Raw genomic sequence first — 23,754 nt, forward strand, 5'->3', positions numbered from 1 at the left:
GAATCAAAACTAAAACTAGAAGTGGAACCTTTGGGTGCTGAATAAGCAACATGCAAATCAGATTTGGAAGAATGCTTAATCTTGCTCTCGATGTGAATTTCTTCTGAGCCAAGTAAGGAACACAACTCTTCCATAGAGATAGCATTAGATCTAGTACGAATTGATGTTTTGAATGCATCATATTCGTCTGGTAAGCCATTTAAGGTAAGAAGAATAAGATCTTCATCCTCAACCTTTGCTCCAGACAGAGCTAACTGATCTGAAACTTCTTTGATCTGTGAAAGATAACAGTCAATGGAAAAGGATTGCTTTCGAATTATATGAAGCTTGTTCTTCAATTGATGAATATGAGATCGAGAGACAGAAGTAAATTTCTTCTCTAGTGTTTGCCAAACTTGTGAACTACTGTGGAGATGAAGAACAAATGAATATACTGATGAAGATAATGTTGCAGTTAAGCATGTGAGCAGATTTGCATCAATTGCTTCCCATTGAAGATATGCAGGATTGGAAACAGATTTTCCAGATGCATCCGTAATTTCAGATGGAGGACAAGGTATTACACCTGTCACATATCCAAGAAGACCTGTAGCTCGAAGAATATTATGGAGTTGATTTCTCCAAATCAAAAAATTTGTGGAATCAAGTTTAACAGTAATGAGAGAACCAAAATTGGACGGAAGAGACTGAAGACTTGAAGGTAAAGAAACAGGATCTGCCATGAATGAAGCTTGAAGGATACTCATAAGAGCTTAGAGAAGCTCTGATACCATATGAAGAATAAAAGACTTCTCAGATTTTATTCAATGAATCACATATACACTGTACAAGATATTATATAGGAAAAATATCTAACTAACTGAGTAACTAACTAACTAACTCAGTAACTAATTCAGTAACTAACTCAGCTAACAAACACTCTAACTATCTAACAAACATTACAACTGTAGCTATTTTTGTTACAGATATTATTTGAAGAACATTTAGGAAAACAGAGTTGTGATGAACAAGATATCAATGCTGACTTCTTCTTAAGTTGAGACTGCAGCGGTGGCTCTGCCTCTAGCTGTGAATCTGTGGTTGCTGCAACTGGGTATGTATGTGTCTTAGCAGTGTGGCACCATTTTTTGAACTTATATTTTTTCAATTTGCCACTAGTTGCAATCGCTACTTCCCATTTATGCATCTTCTAATATTGTGTTTGGTTGGAAGATTTGGAGAGAGATTTGGAAAGAAAAGGAAAAGGAAAAGGGAAAGGGAAAAGATATGTGAAACTACGTGAAATGTAGGTATATTTTTTTTACATTTCACTTACCTTTTCTATTTCTCTTTGCAAATCTCTTCTCAAATCCCCCGATTAAACACTACAGGAAATAAGTCAATCAATTGTGAATATTTTTGCATATAATATTCCTAATCGGTCCAAAGTTATACTCACCAGGTGCACATGAGCCATGGCCCATGTAATAGTATTAGCAATTGCATTTTCTCTGTTGTTAAACTTGTGTCATCAAGGATACCTGTGGAAAGTGTGGTAGTGACAGAAAAAATAAAAAAATAATAATAAAAATAAATAAATAAATCTACATGATTGTCTGGGAACTACAGTGAATTGTAAATTTGTATGTCTAATATCATATTCCTGAAAGCAGTAGCAGCTCAAGATTTTTTAAAACCTCGTCAAAATGAAGTCTTCATGCTAACCTTGAAAAATTGAGACTTTCTGCAATAAAAGTTTTTTAATATTACTTTAGTGAGTCTTAAACAATAGAACTAAGTGACAAAGTGGTTGAACAACCTCGGCCCAAAAGAGGGCTAAAGTTAGACATGGGGATGTGACCCAATGGTCTAGTAACTACACCTTAGGGTGTAATGAGTGGAGGTCAAGGGTTCAGGTTAATAGAGCAACGGCAACCCGTTAGTTGTAATATAACTATACTAACATACTAACGCTATTTCAGGAAAAAAAAAAGGGCTAAAGTTGTGGGATCTTGTCCAACAAAGAGAAGCTTTCATGACCGGCAATAAAAAGAACAGGAAACTTAAAACCCCCCTTTCAGTGGTTGCAATGGCTTATTCCTATATGTTGTGTTATACGCTATCCATGATGGCACTATTTTACCCATCTTACCAAATGTTTTGTCAAGTAATGGCAAAGGTATATTTGTCTATTGAGTCTACCCCTTCCAACAACCTACATATTCAAAATCAACTCAAGGTTACTGCCTTGCTTGCCTGTAGTACTTCTCTATTTATACCCCTATGAACTCTATGGGAAAACTCAACTCTCTCTCTCTCTCTCTCATTAAGAAGGCAATTTATCAATTTCTAATAACTGGGGAACATGAAACTTCAACTGTTGTTTCATGTTTTCTTCGTGTTTGAGATATGCTTCTCAAGTCTCATGGTGTCATGTAATCTCATCACCATGAAAGAAGGAGCATATCCATCTTCATTCTCAGACAACTTCCTAGTTGGAACTGCATCCTCTTCTTATCAGGTTTCTTTAACCTTCTTTATTTCTTTCTATTCATATTGTGAAAATCCTAACTTTTTTTAATGGTTTATATGTCTTTTTTGTGGTTCGTTGGTATTTTTATAGTTTGAAGGAGCTTTCTTGAGTGATGGAAAAGGCCTCAATAATTGGGATGTTTTCTCTCATAAACCCGGTAAGATTACCCAACTTGTTATATGTTTTTTTCTTGTCTTCTCTTTTCTTTTCTTCGTTCTCTCATATTTTCCATGGAGGTCTGTTACAGGTAATATCATGGATGGAACTAATGGAGATATTGCTGTCGATCATTACAATCGCTATCTTGTAAGTTCTTTGCGATGCACACCAAAATGATTGGGGAATTTGAAGAGGGATTTAGAAAAGGAAATGGAAAAGGTATGTGAAATGTGAATAAAACATACTTATGTTTCACATAGTTTTGCATACCTTTTCTCTTTTCCTTTCTAAATTCCTCCTCAAATTTCCCAATCAAACACAGCATTAAAATAACAGAGACAAGGGAGAGAAATAACAAAGAAAGTACATATCAATTATCACATAACTAATTCCACTCATTCACTAACTCTCACTCTATCAACTCCACCAACTAGTCAACTAACTCTTCTAACTCTTACTCATCAACAAACTAATTCTCCTCTTGTATCACTTTGTACGAGCTTAGTAACAGTTTTGTGTTTGGAAAAAGGCTTGTCGACCCAACTGAGATATCAATCTCTAGATATGATTCGATGGATTAAAGGATGACATAATCGTGATGAAATTTTACATACAAGTAAAGATTATTGTACAAAATAAAATGAACAAATTATTGAACAACTGTTGTGGTAAAAATAAAAGCACGCGAAAGGCCATACATCACAATCACTAGGGAATTTTCAATTTTTTTATTAAATATATGGCTATATAAACAAGTATATAAGATTTTGTTAACAAACAAGAATCAAACTCAAAATCCTCTGTCCCCATGTTAGGATTTTGATAGGTAGAATGTCAATTTCTTTAAAAGCTCAGGAGGACACAACTGAGAGAGGTGTTGTATTCATCTGTTTAAATTTGATTTAATTATGTTCTCTCCCCTTTTGAATGATGGTGTCCTGTTCTCTCATAGTTTCTATATTTACACAAAGGGCTTAGCTTGTCTCTGGACCGTGAGGCCCACCACAAGTTCCATCTCGATAATTCAAATCATTTATTTTTTAAACCACAACGTGTAGATTATTTATGAAAAAAATTAAGTCGATCTAATAACTATATCCACATTAGTTTATAACATTTGTCTCCTAAAAAATAAATGGTTTAGCCCTCATTTGGCAGGTTAGTTTTAGGGGCTAAAAGGCTAAAATAGTTATAAAAGGACAAAACAGGCTAAAAAACCAATAAGGTAAACTGTCACATCCAAATTATAATCATTTTATTTTTGATCTTACAAAAGTCAAAAAAATCAAAAAGTCCAACCTAAAGAAAAATGTTTGGGACTGCCTTTTTGGAGGTTCCGTAACCCCCAATTTGAGCTTGATCCTTAATGGTATGTGGTCCACTCATGTATGTGTGAGCCCCACATTATGAGTGATTGGGATGAGAGTGGGGTTGTGGGGGTCATGTATGTATGGGGGTCTTAAGTGAGGCTTTTTAACCCGAGGCTAAAATAGCTAAAAAGTTAAAAAAACAACCTTCATCCCAAACAAAACCTTCAAAAAATATTTGTTAATCATTTTGGTACAAATAAATGTCAAAAAATAACATAACTATAATTATCAAATCGACCTGATTTTTTTCATTAATAATTTACACATTGAGATTTGAAAAATAAACGATTCAAATTATCAAATCAAGACTATGGTGGACCCTTGGCCCTGAACATCACAGCCCAGTCCACACATGTTGCCTTAAAGAAAACAAAAATCTCCATATACCTTTTATTTTTATTACAATTATATTTCAATTTTAAACTACCAAAACACTCTAAAACCCACGCCCACCCCTTCACAACAACAAGCAAGGATTCTCTCCTTGAATCCCCTACTTAACTTTCTACTTGATAGGTCATTAAGTCGATTTTTGGGTTCAATTTTGATAATCCGAACCGTTCACATTTTAAAATTTGTCATGTATATTATACTTGTAAAAAATCAAGCCGATCGGATATCAAAAACGACATGAACTAAAAGTTTTATTAAACAATAAAACTGTTTATTAAATTATTTTTTAATAAACTGCTTTCAATTCTTCCGATATTCGATCAATTTGATTTTTTATAGATATGATGTATATGACAAATTCTAAAATGTAACGGTTCGAATCATCGAAATTGAATCCAAAAGTCGACCCAATGACCCATCAAATAAGAAGTCAAGGAGAGAATTCAAGGAGGGAATTCTTGCTCCTTCACAACCACCTCACCTACCAGTCCCTTCCCACCCTCCTCCATATTTGAAAATCCTAGCTTTTTCTCACTCTCTCTAAACCAAACCAAATCAAGTCCAACCTTAAGTCCCATCCTAGCTCTCTTTCTCTCTCTCATGGGAAAAATGAGGTTGGCAAAAAGGATCCATGGAAAGGCCAGTCGTAGTGGTGGGAGAGTCACTGATGCGGGAGGGGAAAGGGGTTTGCAGTGGCGAAGGTATGCAATGGGGGGGGGGGGGAAGCTTTTGTTTTTTGGGTGAATAGAGAGGGGGAAGCTATTTTCATCTTCTTATGGTCTACTAGGGCTATGCATGCTATCATAGGTCCCAGGTTGGGGAAGGGGGCTAGCAGTGGCGGAGGTATAGAGGGCCCGGGAGTCGCATTGGATTTTTTTATTTTTTATTTTTTACAAATATGAAGAAAATATATTAAATAAAAAATTTATAAAATTATTATTTAGAGTGAAATGTCAATGACATTTTTAAAATTATGAAAATAATAATAATTGTTTTGATTGAAAATAAAGAAATGACGACAAGTCATATTATTATCTATGAAAATTTTCATATAATGATAATGTCTATCATTATTAACATACAAACATAATAATCTCAATAAAGACATAAAAATTATTAGATTATTAGTTACATTTGACATGTATAAATCATCTTTTATGTATTTCTTTATTATTAATTGGTGACATCACATGTCAATAATAACATAATATTACTGATATATTGAATTTTTACTCAAAGTTTATATAAAAAATTCCTTTATCATTATATAATTTATTTTAAAATTTATATCAAAACTTTTGTTATATTGTCCATGATACACTTTGAACAATCTAAACTAGATTTTGAGCACGGGAAAGGGGCACACTGAAAGATTGCCGCACTTGATAACACACTATAAAAGTACGCTCACTTCAATCCCCATTATATAGAGGTCTGAGAGGGGCACATTAGATAGACTTAACCTTTGATAATACATTGCAAAATGGTGGAGAGAATGTGCACACCAAGTGATTGAGCAACGAATAAACTACTCAAATGCATGCCAAAACAGTGACATGAAAGAATGGCTTTTGATATAGACTTTCTGGGTCCATATTGGGTGGAGGCCTCGTGCAATGATTTCACAGTGGGACCACTGAAATTTGTCTCGATTGAGAAGAGAGATGGCCGGCCATTTCTATAAAAACTTGCTAGATTCTTCAAAGAGACTTTGCTTGCTGGCTTTAGACTGCAGGGCCAAGTACTGAGGGGGTTACTTTCATGAATGGCTCCACCTTTCATTTTCCATCAGTACCTAGTGGGAAATGATCTCAGCAATATCACCACATTTATCAGTGTTGGCGTAGAAATCATAAGAGTTTCAATCACAAAAAAACACAGGATATGATCTCAGCACCATCAACCCATTTATTAGTGCAGAAATCAAAGAGTTTCAATATATATATATATATATAAAAGTAAAAAAATAAAAACAGTAAATAGAAACAATCAAATTGTAATGCATTACTACTTGTTAGTCCAAGTAACTTGTGGGTCTGCTAACATGACTAAAAAATTTAAGTCCAAGTTATTGGTGCTTTATATATCCAAGATTACCCAAGCAAACTTTCAATGTGGAATGGAGTGTTACAAACTTAGTGGTGCTTTATATAAGTAAGATCACCCATGCAAACTTCCAATGTGGGATGGAGAGTTACAAACTCAGTGGTGCTTTATATGAGTATGATCACCCATGCAAACTTATGCCTAAGATCACTCATGCAAACTTTCGATGTGGGACGGGGTATTACAAACTCCCCTTCTTATAAATTCTCAAGTCCTCGTAAGGGTACATAATCAATTAGAATACCATGACAAGCTCGTGGCCAGCTCAGAATAAGTGGCCCACACGATAGTGTCCATGGGTCAGTTTTGATACCATTTGTAACACTCCACTATTTGCTGGCTTAACCTGTGGGTCTACCAACATGACCTAAAAACTTAAGTCCAAGTTACTTAATAGTAAACTAGTGGTGCTTTACATGCCGAAAACCACCCATGCAAACTTTCAATATGGGACGGGGTGTTACACAAACACACAAAACACAATATATAGGTGGTTTAGCAATATGCCTAGGAATGAGAGAACAAATCCACTAAAGTCAATAAGGATTACAGAAAACTCTCAACTCTTTATTTTGTAACACTACGAAATGCTACTTGAAAATTACAATACAGACCACCTAATCTTTGGGCTAGGGGTGTTGCCCCTAGACCCCTACAAAAAACCTGGTGAATCTCTATTGGGTCTCAGAACTGAAGTAAAAAGCCTATGGTAAATACAAGACACATTACAAAAATGTTGCTTTCTTTGTTATCTCAAGGTTCATTTTCATTTAATTTCAAGGGTTAATTACAGTGAAACCCCTTCAACTATTAGCGAATATAATTTTATCCTCCTCATGTATGAACTCATTCATATTGACCTCCTCAAATATAAAAATCATACAAATACGCCCCTTCTAAAGGTGATCTAGAGAGGGGTGAAAGTGATAACATTTTCATAGTTGAATTGGTCAAAACATATGAATTCATAGATGAGGAAAGTAAATTGATTTCACAAATAGTTGAGAGACCTTGGTGTAATTAACTCTTAACTTCAATAGTAAAGAAATTTCAGGGTGGTCCTATGCCACGAGTAGTTTTCCTATAAAGCTGTGACCTTTTGTCCGTGCTTCTATCTTGGATTTGTCTTTTCTTATTTTTTCCTTTCATTAATTTTTTTACAAATTTAAGATCTAAAAACAACCTTTAAGCGAACAGAAAGTGCATAAGCTAAAGGAAAATAATACTAGTTACCAAACAAAAGCAACATCAAAGAATGAATCCATGAGAAGATATCTCTCCCATCCTGAAACATAATTTCAAAGTGTCTAAAATATGTAATTACTCAATTATCTTAAAAATAAAATAAAATCAAAACCCTAAAATTGGTGGTTTGAGCTTGTGATCATATAAACAGGAGGATTTGGATCTCATGGAAAATATTGGAGTCAATAGCTATCGATTCTCCATATCATGGGCAAGAATTCTACCTAGTAAGGTTTACATTTGTCCAAGAAAAAGCTTTCATTTATAACTATCTTTTTTTTTTCCCTATCTAAAGTTCATTTGCATTCTTAACTTTGAAACAGAGGGGAGATTTGGAAAAGTGAATATGGCCGGCATCAATCATTATAACGATGTCATAAACGCGCTGCTGCATAAAGGTAACTTTCAATCTTTGTATGTTAATCCTTTATATGCACAAACGAATCTTATATACACTTACAAAAATAAAAATAAAAATAAAAAATAAAAAGAAGTTATGAATAGAGAAGAAATCTTTTTTTTTTTTTTTGGCCGTCAACAATAATTTCCATCTTTTGGTTTAGGGATCCAGCCTTTTGTGACACTGACTCATTATGACATCCCTCAAGAACTTGAAGATAGATATGGGGGTTGGCTAAGTCCAAAAGTGCAGTAAGCAGTGTCTTCCTATACCTTCTAATCTTTATTTCTACAACATTTACTGTGACACATTATAAATCAACCCTTGGTTATGAAAATAATTCTAGGGCAACAAAAAAAGAAAAAGAAAAAGAAAAAAAGACAAGCGTAGATCATATATTAAAGGGTTATCTATCAAATTTTTTTCTTTTTTAAAGAAAAATTCAGCTGTTAGAGGATTCCATTAGTAAAGAACTTGCAACTATAGTTTCAGACTAATGTAGATCATATGTTTTCCAGAGAAGATTTCAGATACTACGCAGAACTATGTTTTAAATACTTTGGGGACCGAGTTAAGAATTGGGCTACCTTCAACGAGCCAAACCTTGTAGTAATTCACGGTTATAGAACAGGACTTTTCCCGCCATCACGTTGCTCTGGTTCATTTGGGAATTGCAGCAATGGTGATTCAGAGAGAGAGCCTTTCATTGCAGCACATAACATTATTCTGTCCCATGTGGCCGCTAATGATATCTACAGAACTAAATACCAGGTATTTCAATATGTACTTGCATAATGCACCTAAGACAATTGATGGAAACAATCATCTATAGCATCTGTTTCTCTAAATTTTCGTACTCTTTATTGCTAAACAATCAGAAAAATCAAGGAGGTAGTATTGGGATTGTTATGAATGCCTTATGGTTTGAACCCATCAGCGACTCCTTAGAAGATAAGTTAGCAGCTGAGAGAGCTCAATCTTTCTATATGAACTGGCAAGCAATTTTTATAATCCACATTTCTATATGAGCTCAATCTCTCTCTAAATGTTCTGACCCAATACAAGTTCACTGCAGGTTCTTAGATCCAATTATATTAGGAAAATACCCGGAAGAAATGCACGAGATTCTAGGACCTATTCTGCCTATGTTTTCAAAAAGTGACTTGAAGAAAATGAAACGAGGATTAGACTTTATCGGCATTAACCATTATACTAGTCTTTACGTCAAAGATTGCATATTCTCTGCATGTGAACGTGGACAAGGAGTTTCGAGGACAGAAGGCTATGCTCTAAAGACTGCAATGAAAGATGGGAACCTAATTGGAGAGCCTGTATGCTTCCTCTGCCTATCTCTATCACCACAACTTCCACTTTTAATCTGTGAAAAATTACTCAAAAAATATTTCTGATGTTGTAGACTGAGGTGGACTGGCTATATGTTTACCCTCAAGGAATGGAAAAAATTGTGACATACATAAAGGATAGATACAACAACACACCAATGTTCATTACAGAGAATGGTGAGTGAAGAAAACCTCTTGAAGCACTTTCAGAAAAGTTTCAGCTATGTATGTCAAAAATGTTTCTCGTGATTGTGTAGGATTTGGTGAGATGGATAATCCCAACTCTACAGTCGAAGTTTCCCTTAATGATGTCAAAAGAGTGCAGTACATGAGCTGCTACTTGGATTTTCTAGCAACAGCAATAAGGTACAACCACCACATTTGAATACAGAATGACAACGGTGTTTTCAAACTTTTCCTTGTTTTTGTTTCCAATGACACAAAAAACGAAAACAAAGAAAACAAAAAAACACAACCAAACGAAAACCCTCTTGTGAAAGCAGATCTTTAACTGATATTTTGTCATGCTATGTAGCCATATTGAGTGCAAAACACTCAAGTTTAATGCCGCTAGTGCAATTTAATCATTTTGCAATTGGTTTGAAAGTACTGAGTTTAGATTGCAAACCTTGGGCGTATGGCTTCTTTTTTTTTTGTGTGCCTGTAACCCTCTAGCTTGGGGCAGCTTTTGTTTTTTTCTTCTACAAAACAGATATTGAAGCTCTTAGTAATCTGTAGCATATTTGATTATATGTGCAGGAAAGGAGCAGATGTGAGAGGGTACTTTACCTGGTCCTTGCTTGACAACTTCGAGTGGACATATGGGTACATGAGAAGGTTCGGGCTTCACCATGTTGATTATGCCACCCTCAAGAGAACTCCAAAACTATCTGCAACTTGGTACAAACAGTTCATTTGTAACCATAAAGATCACAGTACCTTAGAAGTAGAGTAAATGGAAATTTTCATTTCTGATGATACTTCAACAGAAAAGAAGGTAAAATGTGAAATGTTCACTTTCTTCTTTCTATCTTTTCTTCATCTCTGTGGTTATTATGGTTACTAGTACAGTTTCTGGCATTTCAGTCAAATGCTCAAGTGGGAGAATTTTGGTTTAAGGGTAAATTATGATAATCTCCCTTGAGGTTTGGAGAGAATAAAACAAGTCTCATAGTCTTGACATAATTACATCGACTTCCATTTTAGTAAAGCTAAAGGGACCGGAACAAATGCAGATGGTGTGAAAACACAAGGATAAACAAGATAAAATATACAATTCAGTGTAAAAAATATGACAACATTTTTTCATCCTTATGACTAACAAATTACTAATGAAAAAGGGGCCAAGTGTTATGTAAATTAAAACTTTAAGGGAGCCGAAAGTAATCATGTCAAATCTATGGGACTAGCTATATTATCTCCAAACCTCGGGAGGTCAATGTAATTTACCTAGATTTTAATGGTTTGATCACAAATAAGGCATAGGCAGGATGACATTGATGAGAAAATATCAATTTGCACTAGTGTTTTTTAGAAAACCAGTCAGAGGGGAAGGGAAATGGGAAGCAGAATTGCACAGCAGTCAAAGCCAGAAACCATACCAGTTGAAGGCCATCATGCCAATGCCTAGTCTCGAATTGATACAAATTAAAAGGTGCCAAAATTGATGCAGCAAAGCCAACTCGTATATGATGTTTTTATGAGTGCCTGTTAGGGGCCACGCATCTTCACCTAACTTCTAACCAACACTTGTACACAATGTTTATAGACATGACAAATCAAGCAGAAAAAAAAATAATTGAAAAAACACCAAACCAATGAAAGACCACATTTTCTACTCGAGTAATGCTACAATGATCATGTTTATATACCATATTTAGTTTACCATGTGATATGTCATTACTGTGTTGGTAACAGACATGAGTGATGGAACCTATTCAACCAATGCAATTATGACAAATGAGATGGTAAACCCAATGTGGTATATAAACATGGTCATTGTAGCATTACTCTCACATTCCTGCAGGAAAGACAAGTACACGTTAGGACAAATCAACTGACAGACTTCAACGACAACAATGAATCTCTACCTTTCTACTCAATGCTGAAAGTGACAACACTTAAAACCAATAAATAAAGAGGCATTTCCCTTGCACAATATTAGTTCAAGGATGTATGTATAACTTTTAACAACTAATGTACAAACACAAGATACGGAATAGAGAACAAGGAAACAAGAATTCTTGCATGTGCTACTTTTTATGAAATGAAAGGTCTTACTAATTTATAAGGCATCAACACAAACTTTTTAGCCTACATTTCCTATGGAAGAAGAATATAAATCACCAAAAGACGATAACTAGGAGTAAATAAGAGTAAGTCAAGGTAAACCAGTTTCCACCTGCAGAACAATCCAACAGGAGAGAGAAACAGAAACAGCAATGTTCTATGCCCTTTGGTAATCACACAATTTTATGGCAACATCACTTCCTTTATTGATCAATATTCAGTACTCCTTTCCTCTAAACAACCTTATAACCATTACATGCACTGTCATACAACTAAATTCTTGAAGACTAGAAGAACATAAAATGTGCAACAAGCACATCCTTTGCGAACCACAGACAATCCCAACCCCCTTCCTCCCAATTAACCGTGCTGTCCCTGAACCATTTTGAGTTGAGATTAGTTTCTGTGGGTACATGCAATCATCTGGTAAATTTAGGAGCCATGTGGTTCCCGAGACTCCCTCTGCCAAATCATAGAAGTTCAAATTTCCTTCATAAACTACTCTTCTGAGCTTTGACAATGTAACTCCTGATTCTTTAAAAAGAGTGACTAGGTAGACAGGAGTCAACGTGTCATGCTTCATGTGAAGGAAAATAATGTTTTTAGGTGGCCTTTCATATCCAGCGAGAAGTATTAGCACACCTACGGTGTTTCCTATCTCCACCAGGGAGACCTAGCCTCATAGAAGTGCTCTCCATCATCCCATGATATCTGACATGCTTGAAGACCAATAGCAACACTAGGTTCCTTCCCGTGATGTGAAATCCACTCCTGCATAGCCATTGCTTTATCATACTCACTTGTGCATTGTTTCTTGTACTTTCCAAATGGATTAAGCCCAGGACTGATCATCTCTGCAATTGCAGCAGGCATGTACATTGAGTCACCCACTATCGGTGCACCACAGGCAGCCAATTGTGCACGAATCTGCATCGCATTTCAAAATGAGGCTTTGCAAAGCAAAAAAATTAAAATCTTGTAATTTGCTGTTTGTCTGGCAGTAAAGCCATCTTCTGCATGATGCATTTAGAACTGCAAGCTACTAACTTTTTCTTTTTCTAGATTTGAAGTGAAGTTCTTCATTTTCTTAATTTGATTCATTAATAAAACTGATAAAAAAAAGTCGAGCAAATTGTAACCACTTATAATTCTTCACTGCCACAAACCAGATGTGATAAAAATAATGGTCACAAACACACGCTGCAATTCTAAATATCATAGCTTGTGATTGCTAAAGATGAGGGAAACAACATCAAACAAACCAAAAAAGACACAAATAAAGTACCTGATGCGTTCGACCTGTCAAAAGGTTTATTTTGCACTCATATGCAAACTTTTTTAAAGGCCACCCACAGTCCTCAACACAATACTTCTCTTCAGTTACAGAGTTCAGCCATGCAACCTTCATGCAATCCAAGACCTCAAGTTGGCACAAATGCCATCCTTTAGAGAAATCTGCATGCCATAACAATTTTGTGATTGATCCAGTAAGAAAAGAGGTAGATAAAGATGTTTTTCGCAAAATAAAGTCTTAGAAAGATGCTCTTCAGCAATTTATTCATCAGCATTGTATCCTCTGCAAAGTCCCATCACTTCTCACTGATAGATGAGAAAAAGAAGAAGTTCAAAATCATCCACTTCCTCTGTCTAATTCATGCAAGAGATAAGGAGGAAGCAAAAAATGAAGTACTTTACAAAAGAAATTAGTTTCTTTCTCAATCTAATATCAAGTGACAAATAATTAGAAGATAAGTCAAAATGAAGCTCCAACATGAATCTGATGGGTAACGACTTGCTGTGAGCAAGATTGATTCATATAATAGAATTTTGTAGAATGCTTCCTGTCTTTTCACCTTAGTAGTCCTATGCATAGTCAATACTACAGCCCCAATCATGGCTACTAATAAAATAAGACTAGGAACCAAAAACCAGATGGAATAGCAGGTATAAAGTAAATTGCCCAATGTTTCCATATTAGTCCAACTTCATACCTTTCTGGCATAAACCATATATCTCAGAGAGGTATCTTCTCACAAAAAACAAAAGTAATGAAGACATGTTATTCTCATGTTAACATGTGAAATAGCTGAAATTGTTCAGAGAAAGCTTTTGTCTTCAGTCCAACTGCAACACCCATAGCAGAGTCTCCAATTAGAAAGAAACGGTTCTTTATCACGTGGATTTTCATGGACTATCAGTAAATTGATTACATCTTTCACACACACACACACACGATCCTATGTCTCACAACTTAGCCAAATCTGCGATTAAGAACTTTAGCTCACATTCAAGTCTAACTAAAACTACAAAGAAAAGGCAAAAAAAAAAAAAACGAGTGCCTGTCTACTTGAAGATATCGGGAGGTTACTTTTTAAAGGTTGAAAACGAATTTATGGAATACCCACCGTGCTAAATAGAGCTGGTTACCTTCAGAAATAAGTCTTGGAGCCATATTGATTGGCCGCATGTAGTGGGTAATTATGCCAACTGGCACAGGAGCAGCAGCAAGAGCAAGATAAAGCTTATTTACCTTTTTCTCCTGATGATAGAAAGATATAAAGCTTCAGAGTGAATAGTATAAAGGAGACAAGCCAAAAAAAAAGTCATCGAATCTTGTAAATAGAATTAAATAAATAAAACTCAGTTTGCATGTACATTCATCAAGGATATGCCCTTATAAAGTGGGATGTACAAGAAAATGAAGCCTGCAATTTTTCATTTAACATGTCATGATGTACTGTCTAAATCAGAAATGGAATTCACGAACTTACTCTGATTTTTCCATGAAAAACAGAACAATACTCCTTAGTTCTAGCTAACACAACACTGCATATATACGAAGCGTTTATTATATTTTAATCAATAGCCAAAATATATTAGAAAATCCAGTTCAGAAACTATACCAGCCTTCTGTACAATTATCAATCTGATGGGTAGTCTTCAATGGCTCTGCAAATCCCAAGGCACGAGTAGCAAATGTTGCACAACTTTCTTCAATATTGTCTGTAGTTCCTCCAACCTAATCAAAATTGACATGGTGCAGTGAGCTATCAATGAGGTACAAATTATTAAATGGTGAGCAAATACTGTAGCAAAATGGCTGCAAATGAAAGCTAAGTCCTTGTAAATGATATCAGTTAGCCAGCTGAGAAATCCCTGAGTTTAACACTGTAAAAATTTATGTATTATTGATTGATGTTTATTGATTGATATATATTACAATGATTCATGATTCCTATATATAGAAGAGGGTGAGTGTGTAGTAGGTAAGGAGTAGGTGAAGTGGAGGTGGTAGTGGTGTAGTGGGTTAGGTTTAGTGGAGTAGGTGAGGTGGTAGTGGTGTAGTGGGTTAGGTTTAGTGGAGTAGGTGGTTTATTGATTGATATATATTACAATGATTCATGATTCCTATATATAGAAGAGGGTGAGTGTGTAGTAGGTAAGGAGTAGGTGAAGTGGAGGTGGTAGTGGTGTAGTGGGTTAGGTTTAGTGGAGTAGGTGAGGTGGTAGTGGTGTAGTGGGTTAGGTTTAGTGGAGTAGGTTTAAGTGGGTGAAGTAGGTGGAGAGTAGGTGGATTTTAACAGCCCCCCGCAAACTCAAGGGGGATAGGAACTAACCAACTTGAGTTTGGAGAGAGTAACAAAACAAGAAAATACATAAAAATAAAAGAGGATAAGAGACACTGTATGGTCGTGTCAGACCATTGGTGAAGACACTGGATGGTGGTGTCATAACGTTGTAGAGGACACTGTATGGGGGTGTCATAACCATGTAGAGGACACTGTATGGTGTTGTCATAACGGTGTAGAGGACACTGGATGGCGGTGTCAGACCGATGTAGAAGACAGTTTATGGGGTCATGTCGGACTGTTGTAGCAGACAATGTTGTGACAGTTGTTGTGACAGTTTACAGAGTCTTGCTGGACCCTTGTAGAAACTAACCGGAATCAATGTCGGGACAGTTTACAGAGTCTTGTCGGACCCTTGTAGAAACTAACCGGAATCAATGTCGGGACAGTTTACAGAGTCTTGTCGGACCCATAAAGGAGCTAACCGGAATCAATGTCGGGACAGTTTACAGAGTCTTGTCGGACCCATGAAGGAGCTAACCGGAATCAATGTCGGGACAGTTTACAGAGTCTTGTCGGACCCATAAAGGAGCTAACCGGAATCAATGTCGGGACAGTTTACAGAGTCTTGTCGGACCCTTAAAAAGTCGCACCCTCAAAAGGTGTGCCCAATCCATAAAAAGGCGTGCCATCAAAAGGCGTGCCCAATCCATAAAAAGGCGTGCCATCAAAAGACGTGCCCAATCCATAAAAAGGTGTGCCAGATATGATGGCGAGGCACGTGAGTGCCTTGGCTGGCGCGCCCGTTTGTCGTCTGGCGTCAAGTGGCGCGCGATGCGCGTGTCTACCTCTTCTTCATGGTCTTTATAAACCGAAGCGGAGGCTGAGGCTGAGGCAGAAAACCTGCTAAAAAACTCTGAAAAAATTCTTCGTTGTCTGAGACAAAAAAACCTGCGAAAATCCTTTGAAAAACCCTTTGTGTTCTGAGAGAGATACTCTGTAACACTCTGTTGCCAATCCTTCTCTGAAAGTACCAGTCGGAAATCGCTGCTTCGCTGAAACACACAGCAACCTAAAAACATGGCCTCTTCTTCCCGTTCAGCTACCCAGAACATGGCCTCATCTTCCCGTGGTCTGCTCACTCTCTTTCCCGACCTCAACGAGTCAACAGGAGAGATAACTGGTGCGGTGGCCCGTGAACCTCAACCAAACACCTCTGGTTTTGCTCCGTTGAACTTTCCGATGCGGTCGGTGGAGCAAAAAATGGCAGTGCAAACGGATATTGAAGCCAATCAGTATACTTTGAAGTCATGTGTGGAAACCATGACTGCGGTCACAAACTTGTCGCACCGGCTGCAGAGTAGGACAAATGAGGTGCAGCATTTAAACGCCCAACTGGCTCTGCTCCAGCGCATGTATAAGGATGCGCGAGCAGAGATAAGTGTGCTAAAGGTGAAAAATAAGGAGCTGAAGCGTAAGGCCACCGTGATATTCCGATTTGGAGGTCCACCGTATGCTGTAGTGGAGGAGCAGGGAGGAGGCAACTTGCTTGGTGGTCTAGGAAGCACGGAGGCAACACCGGCAAGGACCACCCAGGACGGAGGCAAGAAGAAAAGACCGGCGGCTGAGTAGAGAAGAAAAATCCCACTGTGGGTGTGGTAGTTTTGTTTTTGTTTGTGTGGGTTTGTTTTTTTTTTTTTTTTTTTTTTTTTTTTTTTTTTTTGATGTAAAAGTGTGATCGGGGTTGATCCCCTGATATGAATAAAATGACAAGGTTGTGGAATGTTGTTGGTGTTATTTTGTAGTGTTGTTTTGTTTAATAAGAAAAATAAAATAAAAGAAAATAATGGATAAAGAAAATAGAGAAAAATATTTGTGGATGGGTGATAAGAAAAACAGCAGTGTGATTTTTTTTTTTTTTTGGTGGAATATAAAATAAATAATAATAAGAGAATGGAAAACGGGTGATGCTTACTAACAAGGGGTAGGGAAAATATATTATAATAAAATATATATATATATATTAAAATAAAATAAAAGGGGGAAAGAACGTGGATGAAATAAATTAAGAGAAAGGAGAGATATGATTAAAGTGGGTTTGAAAGTGGGAAAAGATGAGAGAGAGGGATGTCCAAGAAGCTTGTGCTTTTGATAGTTACACATTACCCAAGCTGTATGTGAAGATGCATGTTACTGTCTTACACTTCTGCAGGCTTGGTATTCTTTGTGGGGCACTTGCAACACGTGACATTGAAAATTGTATTCGAAAATGATGACATCTCCAACATGAAACGTCTTGGAAGCAGCCCAGGCCTTGTAATCAATATTCCCAATGATGGTTCAACCAGCGGAGTCCCCAACCTTGTACACTGCTGCCATTGAAACCTTCAAGCCAGCAAACATGGCTACCAACAACAGAGCCATAGCTCTACACCCCACACCCAAATCCATGGCTAAGAGAGAGAGAGCAAATCGGGAAAAAAAAACAGCAGTGACAAGGAGAAAAGCAGCGCCAGAAACGCCAACGACGACGACGAGTAAGAGTACAACCACGGATATGTGAGAGGTGAGGTGAACGGCGATAGAGGCTAGACGATGATGCGGGTGCCGCCGCCGACATAGCGGAGGAGGGGTGTAAGAAAATGTTGAAGAAGTCAAGGTATGTGTAGAAAATAAGCGGAATAGGTTGAGGTCCGGCGGGCGGCCAAGGCGAGGTTGCCGCCCGCCGGTGAAGCGAGAAATACTAAGGTCTTAACCTTGCTCTGATACCATGTAAAAATTTATGTATTATTGATTGATGTTTATTGATTGATATATATTACAATGATTCATGATTCCTATATATAGAAGAGGGTGAGTGTGTAGTAGGTAAGGAGTAGGTGAAGTGGAGGTGGTAGTGGTGTAGTGGGTTAGGTTTAGTGGAGTAGGTGAGGTGGTAGTGGTGTAGTGGGTTAGGTTTAGTGGAGTAGGTGGTTTATTGATTGATATATATTACAATGATTCATGATTCCTATATATAGAAGAGGGTGAGTGTGTAGTAGGTAAGGAGTAGGTGAAGTGGAGGTGGTAGTGGTGTAGTGGGTTAGGTTTAGTGGAGTAGGTGAGGTGGTAGTGGTGTAGTGGGTTAGGTTTAGTGGAGTAGGTTTAAGTGGGTGAAGTAGGTGGAGAGTAGGTGGATTTTAACAAACACTTTATTTGCGCTCTTCATAATCACTGAACAAACAACTTATTGTGCTGCTGAAGTCCACAAATAGATCACATCATCAACTACTAATATTTCATTAACAAATTTTGGTTGATTGGTTGACACACACACACACACACACACACACACATATATATATATAGAGAGAGAGAGAGAGAGAAAGTCAGTTAAACAGGTAGTCGAGGATAAAAGTTTCTTTCTAAATTTCTGAGGATAATTTTAGTAATTTTTTTACACAAATTGTTGAGTCAACATATCAGTCCCTTTTTTTAATAACAAATAAACTACCAGTCCTTCAAATGAAGCAATTAAAAACCTACATTAAATATATTGACATTTTAACAAACTTAAAATTTTATACTCATTTGATATCCTCTATTTCCAAAAAATACATAATAAGGGAAAAATGAAAGAGAGGAAGAGATAAAATGATGAACATTCTGATAAATACGGTCATTTGATCAAAATAAATAGGAAATTGCCTCAAGACAATTTTCAAATATTTCTTTGATGCGCAATTAAGACAAATATGGCTGAAAAACTGAAAGAGGATTTTTTTTTTTTTTTTTTTTAAAAAAAAAAAAAGTCAGCTAGGGACAGGAATATATCATGTCAGGACTAAGGGAAATCAAAAAAAGATGAAAAAGAACAAAGTAATATTTACCATGAGTCATTAGAACAGAAAAGCTATGCAGCACCTACAATTCTCAAGTAGGAATGCTTCCTTATAAGACCACCAATAATGAACTATCAACTTTGCTAACACCACATTAAAAAGATGAAAAATAAATGGAACATTTACATACAGATGTACCCGCTGGTTTGTCTAGAACAACGTAGGATTCAGATACAGCTACAATTCTGGATCTCCAGTCAATTTCATAGCACCTGAACAATACGCACATGTCAAGAGATACCACACTTAACAACAGAATAAAGTAAAAATTGTTGTCAAGAATTTTTTAATCTATTACCTTGGAAAGCGTTTTGGGTGTACATGCACCCTTAAGTAAGTTCCAGCTTCAACAAACTCATTAACATGAGTTATCCGATAAGTTTTTTGAGCTTCTCGTATAGTTTTTCCTTTAATGGAAGATCTCTTTCTCAGAACTGCTGGAGCTGTAGCTTCCTTATATATCCTAAATTCCTCTGCCGTTGCGGTTGGAGGCGGATCTGGACATACAAGGGCATAATACACAGCTCCGAAATGGATGAGATCTGCAACATACCTTGAATACAAAGATTTCCCTTCAGTATTTTACCCTTGTTAATTGCTAGTAGTAAGTAGGGTAATTGAAGATACTTGTGCTAGAATCAATTGAACATAATAATAATAAATAAATAAGAATGAAAACACTCACATAGGTGGAAGATCCAAAGTTTTACTAATATATTCAAGAACAGGCCCTCCTACCAAAACAACTAAGTGCTCAACTCTGGGTGGACCGTTTTCTGATGGACATGGAAGCAAGCGATGATACTTAGGGTAACTGGAAGAAAATGAAATCTAAATGTCAGAAAATTAAAACTAAGATAAAGCTACGAAACAATGTATTAACTTCGTATCAAACTAAGATATAGAGGACAAAGTTAAACGAGCATCCACGGTTATACATCCATGTCAGTTGCAAAATTTAACAACCTTGGTATCAGTGAAATGGAGGACAATGACCCACAATTCAGTATATGGAATTGTACATCGAGTAATGCTAGAGACTCCAAATATTTTACCAAATGTTCTACCAAATGTCTCACATGGATGTGGAACCCACATGGGACCCACATGGTGTGGGTCCCACACCCATGTGAGACATTTGGTAAAACATTTGGCGTCCCTAGCATTTTTCTTTGTACATCATAATTCAAAAGACAATGAGAATCTAAATAAATTTCACATAACTGTGCTTTCCATTGGAAAAACTTTGTTCAAAGGATGCTTGTAAAATATCTCAAATTATCTCAATGGAAAATCGACACAATCAATTTGGTTCCTAAGAAAATAAATATTGTTAAAGATGTATCCATTTTAGGACCACATTTTTCAACTACATTAGAAATCAATTTAATCATATGTTCTATGGTTTCACATTTTAGTACGAAAGTTTGAGATAGCCAATAGAGAACAAATATATAGAACTTAGGGCCAAAACAATGACATGAGGTGGGCAAGTGGCAACACAGGAACAGATTGAATTAGAATCTTCAGTGAAAGGCCTTTATACATACATAGACCTAAATCATTTATCAAAAAAAGAAAAAAACATACATAGACCTAAACCATTTTGAAGATAATTTTCAATAATGCATTGCAAGGAATTATAGATGGGTTCTACTTCTAACTTCAGTAATTGAAGATCCATTATTATTGCATTAATTGTTAAAAGAAACTAATCCTCAATAGAATACTAAACACAATTCAAATTCTCAACAGAAGTAGTAGTTGTTGATGTACTGATTTCACAACTATTCTTACATGTGGACTTTAAACCAAATAAAACCCATTAAAGTTTTTAGCAAAACAAAGTGAATTATTGCAACAACCTAGCCCTGAACTAAGAAACAACATAACCCAACAGAATACAGAACACAAATGCAAATTCTCATCAGAAGTAGTAGTTGTTGTTGTACTGATTTCACAACTATTCTTGCCTATAGACTTCAAACCAAATAAAACCCATTAAAGTTCTTGGCAAAAACAAAGTGAAAATTGCAACACACTAGCCCTGAACTAAAAATCAACATAACCCAATAGGCACCAAGCAAAAATGAGTTCAAATAGTAGAAGAAAAGTGGAGTACCAAGTTGGGGAAGAAGTGGGAATCGAGGGGACAACATCTGATACAGCAGACAGGGGTTCAAAAGCGAAAGTTCTTCTCTTTCTCTGCAGAGATTTCCGATTCCGAAGCTGCCAAAAAGTGTGGGACTTGGGTTGATTCTTGAGAGAGTGAGAAGAGGCAAGCGTGCGCACGAGTGAAACAGGGGTGGTCGCTAAGGTCCGGCAATTGGAGGCCCTGGTATTGAGCATGATTGAAGCGAAACTGGCGACACAAATCGCCATTGTTTTGGATTATGGGTTGGTCTCAGAGGAGAGAGAAGGGAGTGAGAGAACTGAGCTGGAGCTGTTGGACCCCATTTTCATCCGACTTGACTTGGATCCGATCCATTTTATGCCCATTTGTATTAGGGTTTTTTTTTTTTTTACTTCAAAGGTGCTAAAGGAATTAATATAGTTCGAACTTAACTCGTGTTCATTTTGTTAATAGTTCATTCATAGTCAACTAGTTAAGAAAATAAACATATTTTGAAATTTGTTAAAATTTGAATAGTCAATTGCTCGTTTAGTTATGTTCGAAAAGTTTAAAATTATATAAAAATATTAGATTACTCGAACTCAGTTTGACAAAAATTCGTTTGAGATTGATTTAAAAGCTTAACCAATCAAGATTGAGCAAATTTTAAAACTCATTCAAGTTTTTAAACTAAATTTGAATAATTAACTGTTCGGCTCGTTTATCACCCATATGTAAGAGGGATTGGGGTGACTGTTGTGCGGGGTGCACAACAGCCACTGTTGTGCAGCCAATTGGGCCATTTTCAGAGCTCATTTTGATAATCTCACATTTTAGAACACATCAAGTAGAACATACTTGTAAAAAATCAAGTTAATCGGATATCGTTTACCGATTCATCCACACACATTTGTATGTACAAAAATAAATAATAATTGTAATTTAAAGTATTAAAATGAATACAAATGTGAGTGGATGAATGGGTAAACGATATTCGATTAATTTGATTTTTTACAAGTATGTTCTACTTGATGCGTTCTAAAATGTGAACGTTCGGATTATCAAAATGGGTTCGGAAAAGGGCCCAATTGACTGCACAGCAATGGCTGCTGTGCACCTCCGCACAACAGCCACCCCAATTCCGATGTAAGAGTGTGCTATATTATTTGATGCTAACTTATTAATTGTAAATAACTTAAATAAATTGAACGAAACGATTATTTAGAAGCATATGGAGAAATACTTCCTAATTATCAACTTTTACTTAGGGAAAAAAAAAACACACACACACACGCATCAAACAAGCCCATTACCAATGACTTATGTTAGAAATTTCTAAAATATAAACATTGAAATAAATCATCTCCATTAAATTATTTAATAATTATGAAAAAAAATTAAGTCAATAATTGTAATTATTTTTTAATTTGAAATAATAATAAGAGGATGTTTGGAATGTGCTAAAATAGCATATGTTATTTTAGCACATTATTCTATTTGGGTCAATTATTTTATTTGAGTCATATTATCTTTCTACCACATTATTTCAAATCTAACTCATATTTTACCTTTTTTTTGTAAAAAGTTTAAAAAATATAATTATTTAGGTCATTTCAAACGACCCCTAAATTTGCATGACCATAACAATCTAACAATGTAATGGAGAGAACATGCAAATTTTTAAAATATTATTTTAAAATTTTCCCAAATTAATCAAGTCTCTCGTTTGGGGTGAGGTTTTTTTTATTTATTAAAATAGTCAAAAATTCAAAATATCCAATCACATCACTCTTTCTATTTTTTATGTCTTTTTATAAAAAATTAAAAAAATCAACTAAAATAATTAATTTCAAAACAAGCCATTAAATTTTAGTTGGTTAATTTCTTAAAGAAATCAATAATTGATATTCAAGAGTGCACATCATGAGGGATGATATTTCAAGGGGAGTAATTCTCATGACTACTTATATATCATATTTAAGTTTATCATAATAAAAAAAAAAAGGGGGTCCCACTACAAGACTCATAATATATTTTAAATATGTTGTAGTAGATTATTTCTTGACTCTTTACATTTTCAAATTTTTCCACGAAGACCCAACTTTGAAAGAATCACTCCAAGGGTCAACATCAATAATTGGCGCTCCAGCAAAAGAAGACAAAATCCATAGAAGATAAGGATTCTCCTCAGATATCAGAAAAATGCACGCCAAAGAAAAGACAAAAAGGATTTTGCAAATATTTTGTGTCTGTAATTATTTGAGTCTGTAAGTGATAAGGATTTTCCTTCACTCACTACTTTAATAAAGTGGATATTTCTTATCCTGCTTTATTAAAGAAAAGCTGTGAAAATCTTTATACGTGTCTTGTAATA

General features: G+C 35.9%; 2 protein-coding genes across 2 annotated transcripts; one reads left to right on the top strand and one right to left on the bottom strand.

The window, feature by feature from the left end:
- The first annotated feature begins 1,983 nt into the window (after nt 1–1,983).
- Nucleotides 1,984–10,556, top strand: LOC114321364 (beta-glucosidase 47). Its single transcript, XM_028268538.2, has 12 exons — nt 1,984–2,500; nt 2,603–2,669; nt 2,760–2,818; nt 7,937–8,012; nt 8,109–8,183; nt 8,349–8,436; nt 8,704–8,956; nt 9,064–9,179; nt 9,261–9,516; nt 9,603–9,705; nt 9,786–9,894; nt 10,288–10,556. Exons 1-12 carry the CDS (start codon nt 2,345–2,347, stop codon nt 10,481–10,483), a joined length of 1,554 nt encoding a protein of 517 aa, XP_028124339.1. The 5' UTR covers nt 1,984–2,344; the 3' UTR covers nt 10,484–10,556.
- Nucleotides 5,776–21,817, bottom strand: LOC114321366 (Pseudouridine synthase family protein). The gene is made up of 12 exons (XM_082886886.1): nt 21,390–21,817; nt 19,953–20,081; nt 19,566–19,820; nt 19,398–19,479; nt 14,721–14,836; nt 14,589–14,643; nt 14,245–14,356; nt 13,103–13,272; nt 11,930–12,744; nt 10,318–10,418; nt 10,157–10,229; nt 5,776–6,229 (listed from the first exon to the last, which is right to left on the bottom strand). Exons 1-9 carry the CDS (start codon nt 21,647–21,649, stop codon nt 12,472–12,474), a joined length of 1,452 nt encoding a protein of 483 aa, XP_082743012.1. The 5' UTR covers nt 21,650–21,817; the 3' UTR covers nt 5,776–6,229; nt 10,157–10,229; nt 10,318–10,418; nt 11,930–12,471.
- Between the last annotated feature and the right edge of the window lie 1,937 nt (nt 21,818–23,754).

The sequence above is a fragment of the Camellia sinensis genome, chromosome 9, assembly GCF_055761805.1.
Source record: "Camellia sinensis isolate YWXY chromosome 9, ASM5576180v1, whole genome shotgun sequence".
In the NCBI taxonomy this organism is placed as follows: domain Eukaryota; kingdom Viridiplantae; phylum Streptophyta; class Magnoliopsida; order Ericales; family Theaceae; genus Camellia; species Camellia sinensis.